The sequence below is a fragment of the Drosophila biarmipes genome, chromosome 3R (assembly GCF_025231255.1).
Source record: "Drosophila biarmipes strain raj3 chromosome 3R, RU_DBia_V1.1, whole genome shotgun sequence".
In the NCBI taxonomy this organism is placed as follows: domain Eukaryota; kingdom Metazoa; phylum Arthropoda; class Insecta; order Diptera; family Drosophilidae; genus Drosophila; species Drosophila biarmipes.
In genome coordinates this window covers 18,850,020-18,865,393 of record NC_066616.1, presented here as the reverse complement: position 1 = coordinate 18,865,393, position 15,374 = coordinate 18,850,020, and the positions used below count along the sequence as shown (strand labels likewise).

The 15,374-nt window shown below is 44.4% G+C and overlaps 2 protein-coding genes across 2 annotated transcripts; one reads left to right on the top strand and one right to left on the bottom strand.

Moving 5' to 3' along the window:
• Positions 1-359: 359 nt before the first annotated feature.
• LOC108025011 (peroxidase) lies at positions 360-14,655 on the bottom strand. Its single transcript, XM_017095270.2, has 9 exons — positions 14,273-14,655; positions 2,824-2,993; positions 2,560-2,766; positions 2,289-2,500; positions 1,480-2,224; positions 1,261-1,417; positions 833-1,202; positions 669-774; positions 360-605 (listed from the first exon to the last, which is right to left on the bottom strand). Exons 2-9 carry the CDS (start codon positions 2,991-2,993, stop codon positions 500-502), a joined length of 2,073 nt encoding a protein of 690 aa, XP_016950759.1. The 5' UTR covers positions 14,273-14,655; the 3' UTR covers positions 360-499.
• On the top strand, positions 7,716-9,433 carry LOC108025022 (adenylosuccinate lyase). The gene has a single exon (XM_017095281.2). It carries the CDS (start codon positions 7,835-7,837, stop codon positions 9,278-9,280), a length of 1,446 nt encoding a protein of 481 aa, XP_016950770.1. The 5' UTR covers positions 7,716-7,834; the 3' UTR covers positions 9,281-9,433.
• Positions 14,656-15,374: the final 719 nt, after the last annotated feature.

The window sequence follows — 15,374 nt, the reverse complement described above, 5'->3', positions numbered from 1 at the left end:
AAATTCTTTGTTGTCGATTGTGTGGCTCTACGATTCGCATCGACAATGAGTCAAAGATGGCAGAAAAATGGCGTTTTGTCTCTTAATTGGCCGTTTCTATCAACTTGTTCACACCTCGGTCGCGCGTCCGCATGTGATTAACCCCGATGGACCCGAGGGATCCCAAAGTCAACGAAAGTGTAAAGGTTTCGGCGACCGGCGGTTCATTATCCGAATATATTACGTAAGTTCATTGGGATACTGTGTGCCATTCTTGATCTTCGACATTTCTTATGTCTTTGACATAGGCTTATGTCCATCATATTGTTTGAAATGCTAACAAAGATTGTATCACGAACCATTTACGGTCCATAAGAATATTAATTGGTAAGGGCTTTATTTCTGTACATCAGTTTGGGGCATTATCTTACAAAGGGGAGCGGGCTTTGCGATTACGATTATTTTACTGATTAAGCTAAAGGTATTTGTATTCAACTAGTTAATAATAAATCGCTTGGGATCACTTCTTTCCGTAGTGAGACGGATCTACCGCGGCATATGGCTTTTGATCAATCCACTTGGTGAGGTCGACTATTGGAATATTCGAGCACGGCATGATGGGGTTTCTGCAATTAATCAGTAATATAGTTAATATAATCCAATACTATAAACCTCCCATTTATACTTACGAATGGGACACAGTTTTGAAAGCCTCGGGCTGCATAGATGAAATGTGGTTGCCATTGTCGCACAGCAAACGGGCCATACTTGCCTTTCGCAGCTCTTCCAGTTGATCTGCGATATGATATGGTTATAAACATTTTAATTTCCTGGAGTTAACAATTTCAATTACCAGGAGTGAAACCAGTGAGCTTGTCTCCGTTTTCGAAGAAGAACCGATCGCCCACTCGTGTTCTGTAGAACTGCTCGGTGAGGATGCAAAGGAAGGTGGGTCCGGCCAAAGCGCCGGCCACATGGGCCTCCAGCGAGGCTCCCACAGTCAGGTCCACGTCTTCGTGACTCAAGTACAGGGACTTAAGATTTTCCAGAATCGGGGGACTGATCAGGTCACCGTATTCCTCCCACGAGTGGGCACGTTTCAGGCCGCAGAACTCCCTCATGTCGTTGTAGGAGGCCAAGCCGTGATCGCGATTGCGCTGGATGTCCAGGGATCGCAGATCCGAACCGAAAGGCATGTTCCTTCTGAACAGGAAGTGCTTGATCTGCACAGGAAAATTACTTCTAAGTACAACTGTTTAATAATAATATTTATGTACCCACCTGTCTATCAAAGTTGATATCCGTCAGTTCCTCGGGCTGCGTGGCATGTCCTCGGGTCAGGGAGTCAAAGTTGTCTCCCACCTCGATAATGCCGGGGCGGTTGAACCAGTCGCTGAGGGTCAGGGATCCCAGAACTTGTCGCAGCTCGGACAGAAGGCTGTAAGAAGATTTTGAAATAATTAAAATCTTATCAAACAACTCGCCTCCCCCTCTACTTACTCCAAACGACCTTCAATCTGGGAGTGGAAGTATCTGAAGGCGGCCGTGGCATGTTCGTTGAGCACCGATGGATCGATGTTGTGATCAAAGTCGTTGATATAGCTGCCAGAGGGAGCCTTGTAGATCAGCCGGTTCTTGAGCATGTTCTCGCCACCCAGGAAGATGGGAAGCCACTCGTAGTAGCTGATGTGTTGATACTGGGCAATGTTGATCTTGCGAGCCTCCTGGAACAGCGTGCGATCGTCGTAGTGCGGATTCAGAGCAGCCAAGCCATCGGCAATGCGATTGTGCTCCCGCAGCAGAACCGTCTGGAGGATGGCCAGTCCAGGATTCTGGTTGACCCTCACATCGCCGGAACGGTAGCACACTTCGCTGGCATCCACGGCATCACAATCGCCGGTGACATTGCGAGAAAGTGGCAGCCACTTGGCCCCGTTGCGCTCCTCCACGATCATCCGGCCGCCTTGGAACTCACGAATGTCGCTGTTCTGCTGAATGGAGTTGCCGTAGACCAGTGAGAGATCCAGGTAGGAGGTGACCACCGTTATCTGCTCCGCCGGACCGCCGCGGTACTGGCAGTTGGAGTCCCGATCCGTCAGGGTGCGCACAAAGTTGAGGCACTCAGTGCCCACCTGGGAGTAGGCCGGATCGTGCGGAGGCACAATGATGGCGAAACAGGTCTTGTGGGCGGTGTCCAGGCCAATCAGACGACCATCGTCGGTGCAGCAGCGAGTGGGATGCTTCTCTGTTCGGGATAGGGATTAATGAAGCTATTGTGGGGGTCTAATAAAGGGGTTTGGATTGCTTACTCGACTGAGTGCCTCCTGCCTGCATGCTCATATCGTGCGTCATGATCTGACCCCACTGCATATTATGCAGCGTGAACTCGGGATCGGGCACATCCTGTTCTCCGAAAGCCACCAGGGAAACCAGGCGAGCACTGGGCAGTTCGTCTCCTGTCACCGATCTAGTGGGTGCCGATATACCATCGGCATATTTGGGTGTCATCAGGCGACCATACCTATTGCGAAGATTTATATTAAAAACGATCAAAGCATAGGATTGTTTAATTTATAATACCTAGAGTTGGCCACTCCCAGGCCAGGATTTTCCAGGTGATTGCAGGAGCCATCCAGCGAGCGGTACGCAGTCTTCTCGCAAATTGCCGGAGGAGCAGCACATGACACTTGGCCCGCAGTGGGAAAACTGTAGCCATAAGCTGAGACCGGAGGACTGGCAGGCGCTGAAAACGGATTCTGGAGAGCCGGAGAAGTGGGCAGGCTGTTTCTAAAGAACATTTAAAGGCTATTACACCAGGGGGAGAATGGAGCTCGCTCTAGTTACCCAATCACATATGGTGCAGATCCCTGGAGGTAACTAAACCCATGATAATTGTGTTGAAAAGGGGGTTGAGGATTGTGGACTATATGATAGCCCGAGGAAACTTTTAGCCCAAGTGCTCTGGAGACGAACCCCAAAAGGGCCAAGAACAGAAGATCTCGTGCCCTTAACATCTGAAATTTAAATGGAAATATATTCTTAAGTAATTGTTTGTTTCCAGATTAATTAAATGTTAATATAGGACAAATGGTTCGTATATTAACTAAGAAGTTTCAGCAATAGTTTTAATTTAATACCAGTTCAGGAATAATTATGATGACCCAACAGAAGCCAAAAAAATCGAACACATTCTGCTAACAATATTCTTGTTGATCTAGTGGTAAGGAATTTGCTTTTCCTGTTCGAAATAAGACATATTAATCGTGAATATTGTGGTCCAAGGTCTTCGCCATGTACGGCCATCGACAGTCTTCGGTTATGGCATCCTGAACTACATGGGAAAAGTGGTTAGCACTCCTAACACATTCGGCTTCGAACACATTTATGTGGTGCTGGTATGGTAACTCACATAAAAACCAAGCTTTTTGCAGAGGTACCTGCGGAGGAAAACGGCCGAAAGAGCGCACATTGTATGTATCCCAGCGGCAGCAACGCGGAGGCAACACCGCCGACTTGGACACGTTGGACACATTGGACACATTTCATGTTCGCCGGCTGCAGACGCGGACGGCAAGTGAACTACAACTGGAACACTTTGCATTTTTTGCGGCAGCCGATCGATCTGGACTCCGACTCCTTGGACTCACATATGGTCACAACAGGTTTCATCACCGTTTTGGTGCGCATTCATTATTATTTATTGCGACATTTTAGTACGAACATGTTCATTGCTCGGGCCCGGCTATTTGGGTATTGTGTGTACTACTACATGGTATTGGCCCAAACAGCAAAACCCAACCCCGCGCTCAAATCTGGGCACAATAAAGCAGTTTTAGATTCAAATTCGTGCGCCCAAGGCGCGCAAAAGCGTGAAAAGTCTCATAATTGTTTTATGGCAACGGCATATTTGACCAATTTGCAAGCTACTTATGTAAACAGACCGAATCGACAGGAATGGTTAGCTTTACATAATGAATTTGTCTGCGGCCCCGTTCTGCCGACTAGGCCGACTCATTCCCAACCTTTTCCACAAAAGGCCAGCTCCAGCTGCTGCTGCATGCAAATCCGCATCCATCGGCAGCCGTGGCAGAAACCACACAAAACAAAACAAAGGCAGCCTCTGTCAATGTTTTAATTGCATGCCGTGCAGAACAATGGCCCAGACAACAATTCGAGTTCGTGCCATGAGTCTTACACTTTCCTGGACACCGGGTCCAAGTTGATCGGACGATTGGAGGCGGCGCGCTCCAGGAAACCCATGGCTACACTCCCATCAAAAGTGGCCCTTGCCTAATTAGCAGAGTTATTAGGTTATCCTGAAAAATGTCCTAATTATTTTGATTGATTAATTGAAATAATAATTACAATAAGAAAATACCTTTTATAAAAGCGTTCCTAAGTGAATTTATACTTTGCAGTTTAGTTCTAATCAATATAACTTATTTAGCATCCCCAAACAGAATCGAAAGTATCTTACAAAACGTAATTTACTTTTTGAAACAGCTCCTTAGTTCTATTTATCCACTGCCTGCATATTTTGCCTACATAGTTCTATACCCCTCAGGGTAGCTTCACAATTTCCAATATTTTTCCGAGTGCATCTCTTGGGTCTCTAAATTCGAATGGGGTCAGCGGGTGATTGGAGCCGATGATTGGCTGGATTTTAAAACCACAACGCCAACGTCGCCGCCTGTCAATAGGAAAGAGCACCGATCGCGGGCCGCAGTCTGAATTTAAATTTGAATTGCAGTCTCAGGCGGACACGCCAAGGCAATCCAATCCATATGCCAGTTTAGCACACCAAACAGCAGCCGTTGGTCATGGCCGTCATCTACATTGTACACAGCTCTTAATCTTAATGAGCCGCAACTAAGCACGAATGACGGGACATAAAAATATCTGGTGGAAAATCGCTGAAATCTGTAACAGAACACAAGAAATGCTCCGAAAGATCTAGGCGATATTGGAGTCGTCGTTCTCCCAATGGACACCAGAATAGTGCTGTCAGCGGTCTTTTTAGAACCGCTTGGATGCATGATTGTATTCTAATTTACCATGCAGTCCCTTTCTAAAATATTAATGTATGCAAATATTTTTAACGACCACATCGGCCACGACAAGACAAACAGAAAATTAGTCCACTTTATGGAATATATTAGTTTTACAACGCCTGTTGTAAGACTGTAATTTGACATGAATGAGCGAAATATTTCCAGAATAGAATAGGATCCAATTAAAAATTAGCAAAGATCAAGTTGGGAAAATTCCCTAGGCACTAGGAATCTCCAATAAAAATTATAATTCCAATCTCATTTCGCTACCTCAAGGAACCTCTAATAAAAACTGCAGTTCTTTTTCTACTCCAATTTTCTTTGAACTTTCTTAACCATAAGCTTCGGTCCCTAAATCCCAAATTTCACAACAATAGAGTTATTACCCACTGGCGTAAATGGTATACCAAAAAGGTTGACCAAAGAATCGGCCAGACTAACCTACCATTAACATATTTTAGGCCCAACTGAGTTCAGAAACTGGCTTAAACCATAAATAATAGAGAAAAATGTTTTACCACAACAAAGTCAGCAAAGTTTGATTTATGGTGTTGTGTGATTGACTTTCCCTAAATCAAGAGCTCATTCCCAAAAATGAGTTATGGCTTTTCCAACCACATGGCAGTAATAGATCGATAAAAGCGTTACGTCACGCTGGCGAAAAGGGCTCAATTGGCATTTGGTTTTTGGCCATGTCCATAACTTTTTTGCACTCTTTATCTTTGGATAATTTCATGATTGACATAGACCATACGTAATGGAGGCCTGCACTTACATGGCGCAGGTGCACCCAAAAGCGGTCCTCCACCAAAGGCGTGGCGAATTTGGCCAGGTCCAGCTACGAAATTGGCCAATGCGAGCAAATTTTTAACGACTTTAACGACTTCTAATTAAAAACGAATTCATATCCCGAGCTATTTTGTGATCATTAATGTGTAAAATAGTCCATGGGACGTCTTGCGCTGCGGTGATTGATTTATTGGCTGACTACGGTCGGCTATGTGTAGGCCATATAAGACCTGCTCTATAACCGCGCTGCGACAACATCATTGCAATCGCTCTGTCCCAAGGAGGTTAGGTACAGAGGTAGGAGGTATTGGTGGTATTGGTGGTATAGGAGGTATGAAAAACGAGACTACGTGGCGTGCACACAAATCGAGGACATTCCGATTTGTCCGACCGATACAGTAACAAGCACTAATTGAAATGGCCATTTAAAAGGAAAGTGTCCCAAGCGGGGGCACCCCAAACTCGAATTGGGAACCGGGACCCATCAGTGGCTGTCATTCTGCTCTGGTATTTTCGCTTTACGGGTCCCCGAATGTCGAAACTCACGAGATCCGCGCGTTAATTACAAAATATGTGTGTGTCTATAGCGCCGTCTCAAATCAAATGTATGCAAGGCAATGGCAGCTTTTTGTCAAAACGCCGTCAATATGCAATTTCATAGCCTAAAGTCGGCGGCGATTTACGCAACTAGTTGGGTTAGATCACCTGATCTCCGGGGATTCGAGATCGAGATCTCGTGCCCAGGCCCACGCTCTTGGAACTCTTGGCAGCTGGTCATTTGGCCGGCGAATTTTTGCTGCCTTCCGAACTTGGCAGCTATTTGGATATTTTCACACTTGCCAAATACAATTTGCCGTCGCCTATAGACGCACTAATTGATTCTTAACTGTCTTGCGCCGGATTCAGTGGACCAGTTATATTCCGAGTGGTCTCTATTTTTGGCTGCCAATTATTTTTTATGTTTTGCCTTGTACGATGCAAATGAAAAATTGTCCATCGAGTGCTCCGAATTTCTGAGATTTTAATGCATTTTTACGGCCCCTACTTAGCATACATACTAATTCGAAGCTTGTGGCGCAACATAAACGCTTACGTTATAATGTCAAGTATTTAAAACTAGTTCACATAGAGAACTCATTATTTTACCTCATGTGGGTTTTAAAAGTTTATGCATACTGGTAGTTTGTTTTCTTGTATTTTATTTATTTATTTACAACTGGTTTTTAAGATGACGTTTTTTTATTAAATATTTGATTAGCTTGTCTACGCTTTTGATGTTGGATTTAATGACTTGTTTTATGGGATGTAGTTGTTATTATCAAATTACCCAATAAACTTGAGTCGATTTTTAGTTTTGATTAAGTTTTGAATGTAATAGGCGAGCAAAGTCAGTAAAACTTTAAACACTGCCTTGGACCAACTAGATTTTATGATAGAATGACAGTCTGTTCCGCCAATTAAAAATGTCAATTTTACAGCTTAAGAGCTTGCAGAGCATGTAGGTTTAATTGAATAAGAGTTAGCCACTTTACAAAAGTGTTAAAAATGTTATTAAAGCTTATCGCACTGTCAAAATAAATTAATTCGTCAAAATGAATAACTGAATACTTTTTTAATTGCTAGATAGAATGGAGATTGGATATTCCTTTTGGTAATTATAAGAAGCCCTATATTTAACATTTTCAACCATACCTAATACAAAAAGATTTGTATAATAAATAATTAACAAATATTAATACAATAGAAAACTCCCCTACATTTCCTCTACATTACAATATCTTAGATATTTTTTTAAATATTGTAACGTTCTTTTTTTAAATTGGTATATTTCAGTATGTAAATGGTATATTCTCCCGCCCCGCCCGCGGTCACACTGCCCAACCACATGTAGAAAAATACCGCTGATAGGGAAGAAGCAACAGTTGTTTGTCGACTTTTCGCCCGTGATAACGCCTAAGTACCCCAAGTTTTAGTGCTTTATACCACCCATCTTCATCTATACTACGTAATCCGAGATGGCCAGCAACTACGAGGGCTACAAGTCGCCTCTGAGCACCCGGTATGCCAGCAAGGAGATGCAGTTCCTCTTCAGCGACCAGAACAAGTTCTCCACCTGGCGCCGGCTGTGGGTGTGGCTGGCGAGGGCGGAGAGCAGGCTGGGACTGGAGATCAGCGAAGCCCAGATCGCCGAGATGGAGCAGCAGATTACCAACATCGATTTCGAGGCGGCTGCGGCCGAGGAGCGTCTCACCCGCCACGACGTGATGGCCCACGTCCACGTCTTTGCCAAGCAATGCCCATCCGCTGCTCCGGTGATCCATTTGGGCGCCACCTCGTGCTACGTGGGTGACAACACGGATCTGATTGTGCTTCGCGACGCCCTTACGTTGCTTCTGCCGCGTGTGGCCAGCGTGATTGCCCGACTTAGCCAGTTTGCCCAGAGCTACAAGGATCAGCCCACGCTGGGATTCACCCACCTGCAGCCCGCCCAGCTAACCACTGTGGGCAAGCGGGCCTGTCTGTGGATCCAGGATCTGATCATGGACGAAAGAGCACTGTCCCGCTGCCTAGAGGATCTGCGCTTCCGGGGAGTCAAGGGAACCACTGGCACTCAGGCCTCGTTCCTGCAGCTCTTCAATGGTGATGGCGAGAAGGTGAAGCAGCTGGATCAGCTGGTCACCGAGCTGGCTGGCTTCAAGAAGGCCTATGCGGTTACTGGTCAAACATACTCCCGAAAGGTGGATGTGGAGGTCGTGGGCGCTCTTGCCAGCCTGGGCACCACCATCCACAAGATGTGCTCCGATCTGCGCATTCTCGCCTCCCGCAAGGAACTGGAAGAGCCCTTCGAGAGCACCCAGATTGGCTCGTCAGCCATGCCGTACAAGAGGAACCCCATGCGCTCGGAGCGCTGCTGTGCCCTGGCCCGTCACCTCATCACCCTGTTCAGCAGTGCCGCCAATACCCATGCCACACAGTGGCTCGAGCGCACTCTGGATGACTCGGCCAACAGGCGACTGACCCTTTCCGAAGCCTTCTTGGCAGCCGATGCCGCGCTGCTTACTCTGCTGAACATCTCGCAGGGATTGGTGGTCTACCCGAAGGTGATTGAGCGGCACATAAGCCAAGAGCTGCCCTTCATGTCCACGGAGAACATTATCATGGCCATGGTGAAGGCAGGCGGAGATCGTCAGGTGTGCCACGAGAAGATCCGCGTGCTGTCCCAGGAGGCCGGCGCCCAGGTGAAGCAGCATGGCAAGGACAACGACCTGGTGGATCGCGTGCGTAAGGACCCGTACTTTGCGCCCATCCTCGAGCAACTGGACACCATTCTGGATGCCAAGACCTTCACTGGCCGGGCCAGCGATCAGGTGGGCGAGTTCGTCAAGGAGGAGGTGGAGCCCGTGCTGGCACGCTACTCAGACGCCCTGAAGAACGTTCAAGACGTCAAGCTAAACATCTAGACGTCCATTATGTTGCCCAGTTTTAATCCCAGAACTTGAATTTGTAAAATACACACTAACATTCACACCTAATCAACTGCGTCAGCCACTGGATGCAGGCAGCATTATCGCAATAGACTCAATGGGTCGATGGCAGTCAGACCCCCGGCGTGATTTGTCTTTCTGTTTTTGTTTTGCCAGCTTACTTACAATTAGAAAAAAATAACCACAAGCCTCGAATCGAACTCGAGTCGTCGTTCTTGATCTGAGTAAACATACATACATCTACGAGAATTTGCCGCCTGTGCCTTTGCCTTTCGCCACTCGGGCTGACATATCACGACTGCAATGCTGGCAGCACAGTAGGTCTTCGGGTCTCATGCCGCTTGCTTTACTTTTAATTATACAACATATAAACATATAACACGGCCCAGTGCTGAGAATTATCATGGGAGCCGCATTTCTTAAACAGTTGCAACTGCCTTTAAGCTGGAAACTATCTTATGCCTATGATCTTGGTTCCATAGTTAAGATTGTTTTGCAGGAAAATGAAAAATCATACTCATATTATAATAAAAGAATACGAGCCCATAAAAAGTAAATGTACGACAATTGTGGGCTAATCAGCAACGTCTCGCCAGGAGGTCGTCCAACTCTCGCTGTTGCTAAATGGATTATCACATTTAATTGACTGCATTCGGGTTAGATGCGATCGCAACGGGGTTATTTACCCAACAAAAATGTGGAAACTTTATAAGTTAATTCAGCATTTTATATTTCTTTTAATAGATACTAAAAATATAGGCTGTTTATTTTTCCAATATAATTTTGTATCCATATTTAACCAGCTCTTAGTGTAACGATAAAAATAATCATTAACCTTCCAAAACTCAAAGTACGTGCTTCCACAAAAATGTTAAACTTATTCAAAGGAAAGTTCACCTTTTAAACTTAAAAGTAAATATTATTTTATAGATTTACCATTGAAAGTAAATACAACGGACACTTTGGAGCTTGATAACTCGCTGTCCATAGTCACCATAATATTTTAATGAAAACGCCAGAGTAATTAGTGAGCCAGCGATGTAATACAAGATAGCCGGTCGAAATAGGCTTTTGGCGCTTGTTTATTAGCTGTTAATAGATTTGTTTTTCTGCAGTTGGCAGACATAACATTTTAATCAAGCCGCCGTCAGCCGGCGTCAAGTTTCCTTTTCGGTCCGACTGATGGCTTGCCTGTGGAGTGATGAGCCGAACGCGAGCCCCTTCGGTGTGAACGATGTGAGACGCCGCTCGACTAATTAGGCTCAGTGTCGCGCCATGTAAAACAAAGAAATACGCCAGAGACAGCGCTCTGCGATCCGCTACCTGGTTGAATATTGACTTGGGGCAATTAAGTCTAATGTAATTACGATGGTCCGGTTGGCACGCAAAATACGGCAGTGACAATGCCAACCAGAGCAGGGAAAACTCTTGCAATAGCTGCAGGAAAAATATGTATCAAAACGGAAGCCAGCAAAGACAATTCGTGGGGCACGCGAGACATGTACGATTTCTTCATTGCAGCGCACTCGAAAATGTGTTACTGCAATGTCGGCTCGTTTTTCTGGAGCTGCCTTCACGCAATCTCCTCAAAGAGCGCCGCCGCCCTTAGTTGCTTGCGTTGCATATTCCCAGCCCTATTAATCGTCCGCGACCTTCTTGCCTGGGATTATGATGTCTGCGGGATTATAATGGTCTATAGGAGCAAGGAACGCTTATCTCGACTTCCACCAACGAGTCGTGACAGACGCCCCGTGAATCAGCTAACCGGCGAGCGGTGCGGACCACCTCAAGTGGTAATGGGGGCCAATTATGGACGGACCATGTGCCGCTGGCTGCCGTTGACCGCTGCAATCTCGTCGGTTTCGGCTTCGGTTTCGGTTTCGGTGGAGACCTTGACTTTGAAACCGAAACCGACAGCGAAATTGAGGCAACAATTATTTGCACAAGTGAAATTGCCAAAACGGGTTTGGACCGCTTTCTTTGGCCTGCATTGAGATCGCTTTCGGATCGATTGGATCACTTGGGGTTCGCCGACTGCAGTGGGGATTAAGTCATGGCTATGGTCTCACCTCGACAGCCGTGTAATCGTTATGCAAAAGGAACTCAAGATGTAACCATGCGCGTAAATGGTTTTATTGCTGGCCAATAAAGTTCAAGAAAGGAGTGTTATGCTCTGGAACATTAAATCTCAATAGATAAAACAGCTGGAGTTTAAGTTAAGGCAGGTGTTTTCCCATTGAGAAAAGGTCTTAAAGTGGGTTCAGGAAATGAAAGTAACATTTACAGGTTTTGGAAATGTAATTCTTTCCTCTATAAAAATTTATATGATATATACGATATATATGTTTGGATTTGTCTTTCTAAAACTCCTTCTCTTAGAGCATATAAAAATAAATACTAAAAGTAATACATATAGCAATGCATCTATGGCTACCTACAGAAATGTAATATATATATTTTAAAGCTCAAGTTAATATAATATTAGTCCGAAACAAATTTGGGACTATCCTTTGCCCACATATTTTGAAAGTCTGTGGTCATCGCCTGCATTCCACGAGCTCCCCAGCTAATTAATTAATATGCGATTGTTTAATTCGCCCAGGTAATTGCAATAATTGCTCGAGCTTAGTGGGGTGCTCTTGTGGTTCTTGGGCGCAAAACCCGCCATGTGGGCAGCGCACGCGCCGCTCTGTCTGCCATGAAAGAGTCCAAGCCAAGCAACTTCAGGCAGCGCCTTCGATTTGATTTGGCAAGCCGACTTGAGCACGAGCTGGGGTGCAACGCCCGTAAAAACGCCCACTTCTCTAGGTGACCAGTAGCCACACATATTTCCCAAGTTATTTTTAGCCATTTAATGCGTACAACTTTGCGGGGTTTAATTGGCTTTCCACCTGTTAAGTCTCTTTTATCGTTAACAAGTAATCCTGCTTTTTGAAAAGTAACTCATTTACATTGGAGTTGGCCAAGTAATTAATTCCAGAGTTTCTTGCTGTGTTGCTCACGCAATTCTGGAGCCGTTTGAAACATGTAACTGGCCTATTTAGCCAAATTGAAAACCAGAAGTGATGTAGGCCTGTCTCCCAATCATGTGCAATTGGTTGCCAGTTTCGAGATAATATTTAGTAGTTCCCAAAACTAATCTGTGCCATTGTTGGAGGTGTCGTGACTCGCAGCCCAGCTCCCATTATTTCCTATACAGTAAATTAATTTTATGTGAGATCAACCCACAAAGACGGATACAACACCTGCCAAGGCGGCTGCACAGATTTACATACCAGCGGCCCAATGATCACAAATGACTTCTGGGTTTTCAGCTAAATGGCAGCTGGGGTAGGGGTAGCGGCATAAGCGTTAAGACTTAAGACCACCAGGTGAACGGCAAGTCGTCAGGTGAAATATATGAAAGTATTAAAGCACACGTCACTGCTCACTATTGGCTGCGTTTGCATAACAGGCTTAAGATTCCGATCGGGAGAGAAAGTAAAGCCCACGGATAATCGATAATAAGCCATGAACGACCGCAAACCCGATCCAAATGACCGACTTTAATGTTCTAGATGAAACATTCACCCAGAGGAGAATGAATTGTCCATCATGCTGGGCATATATCACAGCTGTCAAGAGTGCGAGATTTATATCGATGTACGTACTAAAGCTGAGCCAAAACATCGGACTTAGAATGCAATAAATAGAAATCAATTCGAGGCACTCGAAAGGCCACTGCGGGTGCCGACCAATGTGGTTTGTTTTTAGTTTTTTAGCTTTTGGTTTCGGTTTTTGGTCGACTGGAAACCTTTGTCGAAAGACCCACAATGGAAAACTGAAGGTCGCTCGCATTGGATCTCAAAATAATTGTCTTGGCTGTAATTAAAAGATCTCTTACTTTCAACGCAACGCTCGGGTCAGTAGTTTGCCGCCAACGGCTTCGAGTGGTTTTTAAAAACAACGTTTGACCGTAGTCTTTATTAAAATGTGTAATTTAGAGCAGTCTTGCAAACCGGTATGTGCTTTAAGTACGCGCAGCTATTGAGCCTCATAATTGGCCATTATTATAAAACTCATTTCGTTTCAAAAGCAAAGTTGTTAACAGCTAAATGTAATTGGCCAAAACGTTAGTGCAATGCGGAGCTGTTATATTGGTGCCCTTTCTTTAAGCAAATAAAATAAATGATTAGCAAATTGAGGATTTAATTTGCAGATTGCAGATACAAATCATTTTTTGTATAATTAACAATGAATACAAAATGATAGCTTTTAAAAAACCTAATTTGTTCAATTTAATGACAGTGTGGGTTACTTTAGCGATTGGTTTAGTCTAAAAACCCTTAGATTAATACTATAAAAGAAACTGATGAAATGTGGTTACTAGTATTCAAATTGCAGATAAATCCGATAAGCCCAGACCTAGATCATTAAAAGTAATCATTTCAACTTGGACTTAAACGAATCCAATTTGCGAATAAAGGTTTTTTTAGATTTTGATATTTGGTGCCCTCATTTTGGTCAAATAAAATAAACTGCGAATAGATTGCGGTTTTCAATTTGCAGATAAAAATCATTAGGTCTGATCTAAACATGGGTTTTGTGCGAATTATAACTTCTCATAACGCAGATATAAAAATCATTAAAAATTTGTTAGACAAAACAGTAAACATGCTAATAAAAGTCTAGAATGTGACAAAACCACAAAGGAATTTCCTTATTTAAAAGTCTCCCAGCAATGTTTCCAGACCTTTGTTGATGTTATTCTTAAACGTTTTTAATCTTTTGGGTAAATTGTAGTAACATTTTATTAAACTATTTTTTTCTTAAAACGTGCCTAATGGTAACACAAATTTTGATGACACGCACTTTTCAGTTCTCTGAACTTTCTAGTTAATTTTTTTTGAAGATTAGGTCATAATATTACCATGCATTTTTAGTACTATTAAATTGCGTTACCGCACTTTTCCTAAACACTATACTTACGGTAGCTTCAGGCGAATATCCTTTCTCCCGCCGATTAATCAACAGTTTCTTTGCGAACACAATGAGGTTCTTTCACTTTTATTGCAGACGGTTTCGGTGAAGGGGCCTGAGGGGACTCGTATTCCCTGGCGGTACTTAAACACAGTATTTACAATCCACCAATTTCGAGTGCGCAATCGCGAATTCCACGCTGAGGTGAGCAAATTGCTTTGAATTATGTTGGTTTTCGCGATTACTATGGACGTGAAAACAGCAGTTCACCGTTTAATTAGCTTAGCTTTGCACCTGCCCACAAATCAGAGGGCTTAGCGCTAATCCGCTGACGATTATCTATCGGATATATGCTGTGGTTAGGATCGGTTGGTTAACTGTGGCAAGGCGGCCCAAGGCGAACTAACTCTGCTGCCGCTGAATTTGGGCCTTTTATAACGAATCCGCTGCGCTGCGCATGCGCAAACGCTGGCGTTTGGAGCGTTTTGCCTGGGATTCGACTGGGAGCCGCATATCCGCGGAGAGTAGAGTGGGTACCGGTTCGGTTCGCTTCGTTTCGGCTCCACTGTACTTGCATCTGCGAGTGTGTAAATCAAAAACTCTGCCTGCTTTTTACTCTCTACTCCAATTGAATGGCGCTATTGAAAACGTCGCTGCCTTATGGTTTATGTAATTTATGCTCGGCCAGTTGTTGTGTTTGGCTAGGATACGCATTTCTTGGCTACGCTTTAAGTGGGCTTAATGTTATTGGTTATGGGTCTTATCTTTCAGGAGGAGATCAGCCATCTAGCGACCCGCTGACCTTTTTAAGTGGCCACCTCTGTGACGTGGGGACACACAGCTGTGACCTAGAAAGCTTTTCTTTCGAAAATGTTTCCAAATCCGAGGCTTGTGTGTGTCACTGGCTCTGCGTGACCGTCGTTATGCCTAATTGTTTTCATTAATTAAGCATTGGGGCCGTCCTAGAGCTTAATGTAGGAAAATGGGGACAGTACTTGGCATAAAAAGACACCCGAAAATGTGTTGTGGGAATGCAAAAATTAAGAAATGCAGTGGTTTTAAGAGATATAAAGCTTAGTGATGGGCTAAATAATGTTTTTTTCAAACCCCA

Bases quoted from the DNA above. Each gene is read 5' to 3' on its own strand.
- LOC108025011 (XM_017095270.2), bottom strand. From the start codon at position 2,993: ATGTTAAGGGCACGAGATCTTCTGTTCTTGGCCCTTTTGGGGTTCGTC. The intron at 2,225-2,288 runs GTAAGCAATCCA...TATCCCGAACAG, and splicing joins GGCAGGAGGCACTCAGTCGA to AGAAGCATCCCACTCGCTGC. The intron at 1,203-1,260 runs GTGGGTACATAA...TTTCCTGTGCAG, and splicing joins ATATCAACTTTGATAGACAG to ATCAAGCACTTCCTGTTCAG.
- LOC108025022 (XM_017095281.2), top strand. From the start codon at position 7,835: ATGGCCAGCAACTACGAGGGCTACAAGTCGCCTCTGAGCACCCGGTAT.